The following is an 11493-nucleotide window of genomic DNA, read 5'->3' as shown; positions in this document are numbered from 1 at the left end:
CCCAAAATAATCCAAAGATATTGAGCTCATATGCTACACCTACTCTAGATGGCACTACATCAAGCATTAAGAGATCAAATGTGCAAGCAAACAACTTCGAGATCAAGCCTGCTATTATTCAGATAATCCAAATGGTGTACAATTTTTTGGCCCTAATGATGATCTTAACTCTCATATTGCCAATTTTCTTGAAATATGTGATACTTTTAAGCATAATGGAGTTAGTGAGGATGTCGTTTAACTTAGGTTATTTCCCTTATCCCTAGAAGATAGAGCAAAAGAATGGCTTAATTCTCTTCCAACAGGTTCTATTACTACATGGAATTATTTGGCACAAAAAATTTTATCTAAATATTTTCAAATTGTTAAAATGACTAAATTAAGAAATGACATAACAACTTTTTCATAATTTGGTAACAAATCCTTATATGAATCGTGGGGAGAGATTTAAGGAATTGCTTAGGAAATGTCCTCACCATGGTCTACCTATTTGGATGCAAGTGCAAACTTTTATAGTGGCATTAATCAATCTTCTCGTTCAATATTAGATGCAACTATAGATGGTACTCTTATGAGAAAAACTTCCGAAAAAGCATGTGAACTTTTGGAGGAGGTGACAACCAACAGTTATCAATGGGACAATGAGAGAGCAAATAAAAAGGGAGTTGGAATTTATAATGTTGATTCTATCACTGTATTATCTATTCAAATTGCTAAATTAATAAGAATTTGGGTAATTTGGGGGTTTCAGCTATGAATGCTTCTTCTTCTTCTTCTTCTTCTTCTTCTTCTTCTTCTCATTTTCTTTCTTGTGAGCTTTGTGGGCGAGGGGGACACACTAGTGTAGATTGTCAAGTAGAAAATTCTTTTTCTTCTGGTTCTTATGAACAAGCTAATTTTATTTCTTATGGTGGCAACAAATCAAATTTTAATCCTTACTACAACACTTACAATCCAGAATGGAGGAGCCAACTTAATTTTTCTTGGAGTATTAATCAACAAAGAGCACCCCCCCCCCCCCCCGACTTTCAACAATAACAACAAATTCAACAAATTCCACAAGAGAAGAAGCCGAATTTGGAAAATATAATGGAAAAGTTTATCAATAGTACAAAGGCAAGAATGCAAAATTTGAAAACTCAAATTGGACAACTTGCCCAAGCAATTTTAGAAAGACCACATGAAGGATTGTCTAGCAATACTAAGATGAATCCAAGGGAATATGTGAAGGCCATCACTTTATGAAGTGGAAAAGAACTTGGAAGTATAGAAAAATATGAAAAGCATACAAAAGAGGAAAAAATCCAGGAGTTTAAAGCCAAAGAAGAGGATAGTGAGTTATCCACGGAGAAAAAATAGAGTTCTTCTTCTCTTAATTTAAAATCTTACAAACTGCCTCTTTCTTTTCCTAAAAAATTTATAAAGGCTAATTTGGATAAACAATTTGCTAAATTCCTAGAGGTGTTTAAAAGTTGCATATTAACATCCTGCTTCTTGATTTTGTCTTGCTAATTATATAATCTATTACTAGAGAATAATGTCTCTTCAGCCTCACAAATTGACTTTTCTATAGAAATCTCTTAGCTATGTTCTAAGTTGTCAACACATGCTAGCTAGAATTGAAGAATCTGAAGATTTCTTTTGAAATTCAAATGTTGTTTCATCATTTCTATATAACAGCTATTTTCTCTGATATTATGTTTAAATAGAAGGAGAGCAAGAAGGAAAGAAAGATATACAAATTGAGAAATGCAATACAGTGAACAAACTTGACAAAAACATAAACAAGGGTGAGAAGGTTTAAGTGCTGCAGGTTTGTTGGCTGGTGAAATTCTCAAATTGTTAGTAACTTGTTTGAGAATATTTTTGTTGTAAATTTGTTATTGTTACTCACATGTTGTGAGGATATTGTATTTGCTAGTTATGTGCTAATTGTTCTTGTTTAAGGCAATAGATTATATGTTGGTTCTAGCTCCAATTAAAAGATAGTGTTGGTTCTAACTCTAATTAAAAGCTAGAGTTGATTCTCCTTAGTGGAACCTCATGCTGAGTCTTAAGAGCCTTAAGTTTAGTCTTGAGAAAGAAGATTAAACTCTTTAAAGAGCTGAACCACTATAAACATTCTCTTGTTCCTTGTGGTTGATTGTTTTAAATTTTCATATACTTGCTCAATCACATTTTATTTAGATCACAAAAATCAAGAGTTTTCAACAAGAACAAAATTTATTAATTTTTGAAAAAACCCAATTCACCCCATTTTGGGTATTTATCTAGGCAACACAAAGCATATGCAATAACATCAACATTAACATATCTAGGTAAGGGTCTTATTTCCCCCCAAACACTATCTCTAGATAAAACATAGTCACTTAGGTCTTGGCCTTCATAAGGTCCCTACTGAGTGTCTGAAGTTGAGGTATGGTCGACATAATCTTCTTTAATAACAGGCTCAGGCTCATCAGGGCTACCAACACTCAGATAATTTTAACAGTTTGTTCCTCTAATTAAATTTCTCAAGATTTTCCACCTCAAATTAAAAATTATCCTTATCAACTACCAATGGAGTGGACTTAATAGACTCAAATTCATTGAATATCACATCTATACTGATAATCACCTTTTTCTCCTTAATCAGCCAGAGTTTATAACCTTTAACACCTTTAGGGTATTCTAGAAATACAACCTTCTTGACTCTAGGATCCAGCTTACCTTCCTTTTTATGGACATAACCTATGCATTCAAAAGGCTTTAAGTCCACAAATTTTCTGGTGTTTTAAAATTAATGGTTGAGGAAAGGGATCTATAAATTTGATAACAAGCTGTTGCAATTGCTTCAACCCAAAAACTCTTGGACAAGCCAGATTCCTTTAACATGCATCTAACATTTTCTCAGATGTCCTATTCATTCTCTCAGCAACGCCATTTTGCTAAGGGGTTTTACTGCAAGTTTTATGTCTATTGATGCCAATTTAGTTACAGAAGTTTAGGAATTCATGGTTATAAATTTCTAAGCCATTATCAGTCCTTAGATTTTTAATTTTCTTTCCAGTTTGGTACTCAACTAGAGTTTCATTCCCTAAACTTACTAGAGGCTTCACTTTTTTGTTTAAGAAAATAGACTCAGACTTTTCTAGAATAGTCATCTACAAAGGAATAAAATATTGTGCACTTGAAAGTGAGAGAGGGACATTGGGAGATCCCAACAGATTTGAGTGAATATACTCGAGGACATCTTTAGACTTATATGTTGAGGATGCAAATTGAAGTCTATGAGACTTTCCTAAAACATATATTTCACAAAATTCTAAGTTGTTAATTCTATTAGGATCTAAAATTCCTTGTTTAGAAAAGCTCTTACAACCTCTTAATTCTTATATGGCCCAATATTTTGTGCCATATTTCTATCTCATCTTTTACAAATGACAAGGCAGTTACATTTTTAGGGATAGCCTCACATTGGAAGACATACAGACCTTGTTTTAATATCCCTTTTAGGATCACCATGGACCCCCCTAGAACCTTTAAAATACCATTCTTGAATTTATAGGAATCTCTATTTGATTCTACAATCCCTAAGGAAATAAGGTTCTTTCTTAGGTCAAGAACTGGCCTCACATTTTCTAAGGTTTTATAGGAGCCATCCCACATTTTAAATTTTATTAATCGTATACCTTTTATGCTATGTGAATAGTCATTTCCCATTAAAACTTTTCCTCATTGGATTGATTTAAAATTTAAAAGCCAATCTTTCTAGGGGGTCATATGAAATGTACATCCAGAGTCTATTATCCACTTATCTCTACAACTTTGTTCTAAACTTATTAAACCCTCACCACTCTCATATCCATCGAAGAGGTTTACCACTTCTATCTTATCAAACCTATTTTCATAGCATTTTTTTCTCGAGGGACAATTCTTTCTAAGGTGTTTTTCTTTCTTACGGAACCAACAAGCTCGAAGTTCCCCTACTCCTAGAAAGAGACTTTGCCACACTCCTACCTCTAAATTTTGGTATTCTATCAGTCTGTCCTCTAACTTGCAGTCCCTCTATAGGGATTGCCTTCTTATCTTTCTTGGCTTTAAGATCCCTAGATGTAACACCTGAGATTTTTAAATTCAAATATTTGAGAAACTATGGCATTTCAAAGGGTTATGAAAGTCTTGAGGGAAAAGTTTGATTTCTGAGCCAGGGACAAAATCGTAATTATTGAAGTTCAGGTAAAAGTGTAATTTACCAAAACCCTTGGGGTATTAGCGTACTAAACCTTTTCTCTAAGGGCCTAAAAGAATTTTTTGGATGGCCCGAGGACCTAGTTGCAAGGGGTCTAAGTGTAATTACTCAAAAGTTTGGGTCAAGGTGTAATTCTTGAAAACTTGTAACTAGGTCATTAAAGTAACCAAACGGAACGAACGGATCATTGGAAAAGTAATAATGAGGCTCCCATCCCTAGGCACAAGTTGTGAAAGGGGGTGAAAGTAATGATGACGCGCAAATCTTGAGGACACGTGGCAAAATTCGAATTTCCAAAACAATCATAAATACAAGGCTTTCGGGAGAGATCTTGGAGCAACTAAAAGTGAGGAAAGTGAGAGTTTTAGAGAGAGAGTATTCTGCAAGAAAGAAATGGGGGTTTTGCCAAAAACGAGAAAGAAATAGCCTCATTGGAGTTTTTTGTCCATTCCTCAAAGATCATGCTGAATAGTTAGGAAATCAGTGAGGCAAATTCTGTTTAAGCTTATATTCCTATGGAGGATTGAAAAAAGAGACCATAGGTTTTGAATGGGGGTCGAATCAGAGTTAAAATGAAGGAGATATGGCCAAAAAACAAAATTATACAGTCACCATCGTTGGAGAAGACGCCGGCGCTTGTAATACACACATCGGTTCTGCCTGCACGTGAGGGCGAATGGGCCCACTTCTCAGAGCTTGTGAGGGCCCGTGACAACTTGGTTTTTCCTGAAAATTTTTAAAAACACTCCTTATTTAATGTGTTACAACCTTATATAAAAATATTTGATATTTGATTCACCAAAACTCGTGTTTTCTGTAGAAAATCTAGACTAACAAGTGTGAACAATACACCTATAAGGTAAGCAGTCAAGGTGAGTGGTTCCTACATGTTTGGTGACACCTTGAGCATTTATTGCTTCACTTGTGTGTGGGTGTTGATGTAGTGGCTCATTCCCAGATAGTCCCGCTAGTATAAGATATCCGAAAGAAGGTCATCACAAAGATAATATAGAACAATAAAATACAACACCACATTACAATCCTTAGATAAATTCAGTGGAAGCCAACATAAAGGTTTACAACATTTTGGCACCATGGCATACACAAAATGAAATATAAGGGCACTAACAAATTTTACAATATAAAATTTCCTCACACATGCCCTCATCACGAACACTAACATGGACTATCTAGTTTGGCGAGTCTTTGTACACCTCTAACCCTAGGCTCTAGCCCCATTGGACTCGCCCTCAACTATTGCTTTACATTTACTTGGAATGACACGAGAGTACAACAAGCTGAGCCACAAGGCTCAACAAGTATATTTATAAAGCATAGAGATATCAAAGGCATGGATAATCAAGATAAAGTAAACAACAACTCTATGAGAAGATATCAGTATAACCCAACTCATAAGTTTTCCATTTACATCATTTTCTCATGCCGTGATTATTATACATACCATATAGTCGTTTCCTTACTCATGCACATGCACATGCACCAATAGTAAGGAATTTTTCACATAATTCCCAAGGCTCCCATGACAAATATATCCATACATAAATATATATGCATCATGAAAATACATCAATAAGCAATAACAATTTGAGCCTCGCCTACCAGGTTGATGGCCACCTCACCCGCGTCGGGTGCTCATAGGATATCATTTTCTCATCCACGGACATAACCATCGCGTAAAATAATAGGTGTGCAAAGATAATAATAATAATGCATCACACATACATATCCCAATATCATGTCAATCCTCAATGATTAAGAAAAATCCCACATCATGCTTATTATGCACAATTACATCAATTAAGATATGCACTATCTCATGATCACATGGTAAATTTTTACCCCAACAACAACTGCAAGAAACCAAAATTTATACATACAAGAAACACCAAGTCTTGCATGACTTTAGACCCTAATCAATAAATGTGTCATTCCTTAAGAAATATAGGGTGATACAAAACCCTATCGACGCATCCAACAAGACTCTACAAAATACAAGAAAACTTTAAAACTTAGCAAAACAAGGGAGATACAACCCATTTATCAAAATGGAGATTTTTTGTTTGGAAAAAACCATGATATTAATATAGGAAGTGTAGCAAGACAACAAATTCTCAAAATTTTCAGATTTCAACTGCAACTTTGGAGACCTATTTTGGGCTCATAACTTAGTCAAATATTACAAATAATATAATCGAATCGAAGCCCTAGACCTCTAGTTTCTAAAACAATAAACGGATTCAAAATCAAAAATAATTACAATGAGTTATTTCCCAACAACCGAAGCAAGGTAGATTACGCAGTATAGGAAATTTTTGGATTTTTGGCCAGAATTTAACAAGGTCATTATAGATCCAAATCATAACTAAATAAGTTGGTTAATAAACCAAAACTAAGCCTATGATGTCTAGTTTATAGAGAAATAAACGGATTTCAATTTGGATATGAACACAGAAAGTTATAGGCCAGAAACCGAAGCAATAATAGATTACACAAAAATAAAAATTCTAGCTTCAAGTAGGTTTTTCACAAGGCATATACAAGCTCAATACTTGGCCAAAAATTCCAAGTAATATATCAAAACGAAGATCAAGAAGTCTAGTTTACATCACAACAAATGGATCTTAATTTGGATGTAAACACAAAAAGTTATAGGCCAAAAACCGAAGCAATAACATATTACATGAAAATAGAATTTTCAGATTCGAGTAGATATTTCACAGGACACTTACAGGCTCAATATTTGTCCAAAAAAATCAAAGTAATATATAAAAATTAAACTCAAGAAGTCTAGTTTACATCACAACAAACGGATCTTGATTTGGATGTAAACACAGAAAGTTATAGGCCAAAAATCGGAGCAATGATAGATTACATGAAAACAGAATTTCTAGATTCGAGTAGATGTTTCACAAGGCACTTACAGGCTCAATACTAGGAAAAAAAATCCAAATAATATATAAAAATGAATCTCAAGAATTCTAGTTTACAACGCAATAAACAGATCTCGATTTGGATATAAATACATAAAGTTATAGCCTAAAATGAACGACATGCACAAGTTGGCCGAAAATTTAATAATTTTGAAATGAAGAACACAGAAGGAATGGAACTTTCCTTAGATAGAGAAACTGAATTTAGAGAATAAGAAACCTGATAAATGTTGCAAAGCCACGCCCCTTGAAGCTCCAAATCAACAAAAGGAGACAAAAAAAAAAAAAAAAGAAAGAGAAGAAGATAGGAAGTTAGAGGAGGAGAAGAAGAAATACTAATGGGAGAGAGAGAAGGGAGCAAGAAAGCAAGGAGGAGGAAAATAAGAAAGGAAATGGGGGAATGTCTGCCACCCTACCCCCAATTATGCTTTCTCAACTTTGCCCCTCCCACTTGCGCGCACACACACACACATATTTCCATGCCTTTTTTTGTTATTTGCCATTTATTTAATTTTTCTTTTAAATTTAAATCATCCTTTTGTAAATGGGCTCAAGCCCAAACCCATTCATCATTCACATATAATTTAAGCCCAACTCATTTAATTAGGCCCAACATCTCATAAAATCCAAAAGCCTTATTTTCAGCTTGGCCCAACACTTAAGGCCCAAAAGATCTATTTTTCACTTAGTCCAACCCACTTCATTTAAAATCAACTATAGACTCAATCTATACATAGTTAGGCTCAATCTAGTAAAATGATTTCATTTAAATTCTAACTACCATTTGCCATGGGATTTCTCACATTGGCCTAAATTTATCTTCACTAAACCCTCAATCAATTTTATTTAATTTTAAAATAATGTCATTATATATATATATGTATACACCAAAATGAAATAAATATCAATAATTGTATAGAACCAATAACGGGTCATTACAGTTCACTTGTATATCATATTTTCCTTGGTTTATGCATATTCCTTCTACTTTGTCATACATCATGATATTTTGATGACTATGGCTAGTTGTTGGGACATCATTGGTGATCTCATGCTCTTGCGATTAGCCAAGGAGTTATCATGATGACCACGAGGGTGATTGCAACACCCTAGCATTGTTACCACATAGGGAGATTTCATATTGCATTTGCACGCATATATTCTTCTTTTTTTAACCATCTCACTTAGATGTAATTATCTAACTTGGGTGTTTCATACCCCTAGGATATTCAACGTCCCAGGTATATCAAGCATGTCAAGTACCCCAAAGTCAAGTAAGAGAAAATACAAAGAGATGGTTGAAGCTTAGCTTACTTTCTGTTATTCATGTATTACAAATTTTGTATAAAAGAGTAATTGTAAATCATTTGGTTTTTTTTTTTTTTTTTTTGTCATTTCTTGGAATTTAACGTAACAAAAGAGGCTACTATTATGAGATTTCATTACTATGAGGTTGTATACCACAATTGTGCTTGTATTAAAGATTTTATAGTAGAAATCCTTATTATCTAGCTTTAGTTAGCTTTCAGGTTCGATCCTTCGCTTATGTTGGTAAGGATTTCTATAATACCTGTGTGAGATATTAGTTTAATCTACTGTGCATTATTTACAGTTGGATGGCTCTTATCTAATTTGTTCTAATGCTAATAAATTTGTTGAATAGTTGAAGGTTGAAAAAAATGGGCAGGGATAAACAGAAAAGCATAGATGTGTTCTTTAAGAAGAAAGTAGCTTCTAAAAGTGATGCTTCTAAGAAATTAATTTCTGAAAGTGATGAACCTTCTAACGAGCCTCCATCCAAGTGTCGTAGAATTGAACATACTGATGACATTATTTTAGTCAACAATAAAACTTTTGAACGTGATCCAAGCAAGCATAAGCCAATGTGGGAATATTTAGCTAATGAAGTTGATAAAATACGAAGAGTTTATTTAATAGCTAGGTCATATCAACCTTATCTCTCTAAATCTAGTTATCCATTTTCAAAGGAAAAGCATCCCCGACGTTTTCAATCTTCTTGGTTAAAAGAATTTTCTTCACGGCTTGAGTATTCACCTCATATAGATGCTGCTTCTTGTTTACCATGTTATCTTTGCACTACAAAGTCAGGTGGGCGACATGGTTGGGATGCATTCACAATCAAAGGTTTTAATAGTTGGAAGATAGCTCATAATGGAAAGGATTGTGCTTTTTTAAGTCACATGGGAGATGATCCTTGTTCACAACATACTAGTGCAGTAAAATCATGTGCAGACTTAATGAACCAGTCTTGCCATATTGATAAAGTTATGCATGCACAAAGCTCCCAACAAATTGAAAAAAATAGGCTGCGTGTTAAGACTTCCATTGATGTTGCTCGTTGGCTTGCTTTTCAAGGATGTGCTTTTAGAGGGCATGATGAAACTATTGATTCAAGAAATAGTGGTAATTTTCGTGAAATGATTAAACTTTTGGCATCTTACAATGAAAAAGTTGGAGATATTGTTCAAAGAAATGCTCCATTGACAGCTAAGTATACTTCACCTCAAATACAAAAGGAGATTTTACATGTTCTAGCAAACAAAGTGCGAAATCAAATTTGCAAAGATATTGGGGACTCTAAGTTTTGTATTATTGTTGATGAAGCACGTGATGAGTCCAAAAAGGAACAAATGGCTCTTGTCTTGAGATTTGCTGACAAAGATGGTTTCATAAAAGAGAGATTTTTTTATCTTTATCATGTTCGAGACACATCATCTATGACACTTAAAGATGCTATTAGTGAAATACTCTCTCATCATTGCCTTGATATTCAAAATATCCGTGGCCAAGGATATGATGGTGCTAGTAACATGCATGGTGAATGGAATGGATTGCAAGCATTATTTCATAATGAATGTCCTTATGCTTATTATGTGCATTATTTTGCTCATCGGTTACAATTAGCCTTGGTTGCTGCCTCTAAGGAAGTTCCTTCTATTTATCAATTCTTTCAGAATTTGAATTTTATTATTAATATTATCACTGTTTCTTCTAAGCGTCATGATCAATTTCAAACTACCCAAATATTTGAATTTGAACACTTGCAAGCAATTGGTGAGCTTGAAACTGGTAGAGGTTCTAACCAAGTAGGCACACTAAAGCGAGCTAGTGATACTAGATGGGGTTCTCATTTTTATTCTATATGCAGTTTTCTACGACGGTATAATGAATCTTGTTTAGTGCTTGAAAAAATTTGTAGTGAAGGCTCAAATTACTCTCAAAGAGGAGATGCTATTGCAGCTTATAAGATGATAACTTCTTTTGAGTTTACTTTTAATTTACATTTGATGAAGGAGATCATGGGCACAACTGAAATTCTTTGTCAAGCATTACAACAAAAGTCTCAAGATATTTTGAATGCTATGCAGTTGGTTTCAAGTACAAAGGAACTTATTAAAAAATTGCGAGATGATGGTTGGAAAAAAATGCTTGAAAATGTTGTTGATTTCTCAAGACTTCATGAAATAGATGTTCCAGATTTTGATGCTCAATATATTGAAGGCCGTGGTCGTCCACAACATAATCAATTAACTATTGAGCATCATTATCATTTTGATATCTTCAATTCAACCATTAACTTCCAATTACAAGAGTTAGATAGTAGGTTTAATGAGCAAACAATGGAACTTTTGTCGCTTAGCTCTACATGAGATCCGAATGATGGTTACAAAGCATTTAATGTTGATGATATTTGTAGTCTTGCAAAGAAGTACTATCTTCTTGATTTTTCTAAGCAAGAAAGAATTAATTTGAATTGTCAATTGAAGCATTTCCATAAAGACATTCCAAGGCATCCAAAGCTACAAAATTTGTCTTCAATTTCTGAATTGTGTAAGGATTAGCAAAGACAAGAAAGACAAGTTCCTATCATTTGGTTGATAGACTAATTCATCTTTTCTTAACACTTCCAGTTTCAACAACAAGCAGTGAGCGTGCATTCTCAGCAATGAAAATTGTGAAAAGAAGGTTTCGAAACACGATGGAGGATGACTTTCTTGCAAATAATTTGGTTGTGTATATTGAAAGAGAGATTGCTGAAACTTTTACTACGAATTCTATCCTTGAAGATTTTGTCAATTTAAAAGAGCGTCGTCTACAATTTTAGGTATGCACTTCTTCTTTTATTTTATTTTACATTAACATTATTAAATTTTATCATACATATAATTATTATGTTTATCTATGTCAAGTGTTTTAAGAACGATGTTTGGTTCATTATTCATTGGGCTACTGGTAGAAAGTGGAATTCTTTTGTTTTGAGATGCTTCCTGAAAAGGTTAGTACCTTTAT

At 33.9% G+C, this 11493-nt stretch overlaps 1 protein-coding gene and 1 non-coding gene across 2 annotated transcripts; one reads left to right on the top strand and one right to left on the bottom strand.

Moving 5' to 3' along the window:
- Window positions 1-376: 376 nt before the first annotated feature.
- LOC127809026 (small nucleolar RNA R71) lies at window positions 377-484 on the bottom strand. Its single transcript, XR_008025036.1, has one exon. It is a non-coding gene; the product is annotated as a small nucleolar RNA R71 (small nucleolar RNA).
- An 8377-nt stretch (window positions 485-8861) lies between these two features.
- LOC127808506 (uncharacterized) lies at window positions 8862-10853 on the top strand. The gene has a single exon (XM_052347081.1). The coding sequence runs from the start codon at window positions 8862-8864 to the stop codon at window positions 10851-10853; it is 1992 nt and encodes a 663-aa protein (XP_052203041.1).
- Window positions 10854-11493: the final 640 nt, after the last annotated feature.

Source organism: Diospyros lotus, chromosome 8 (genome assembly GCF_014633365.1).
Source record: "Diospyros lotus cultivar Yz01 chromosome 8, ASM1463336v1, whole genome shotgun sequence".
NCBI classification, from domain to species: domain Eukaryota; kingdom Viridiplantae; phylum Streptophyta; class Magnoliopsida; order Ericales; family Ebenaceae; genus Diospyros; species Diospyros lotus.
The sequence above is the reverse complement of the archived record's forward strand: the minus strand, read 5'-3'. Positions and strand labels throughout refer to the sequence as shown.

Bases quoted from the DNA above. Each gene is read 5' to 3' on its own strand.
- LOC127808506 (XM_052347081.1), top strand. From the start codon at position 8,862: ATGGGCAGGGATAAACAGAAAAGCATAGATGTGTTCTTTAAGAAGAAA.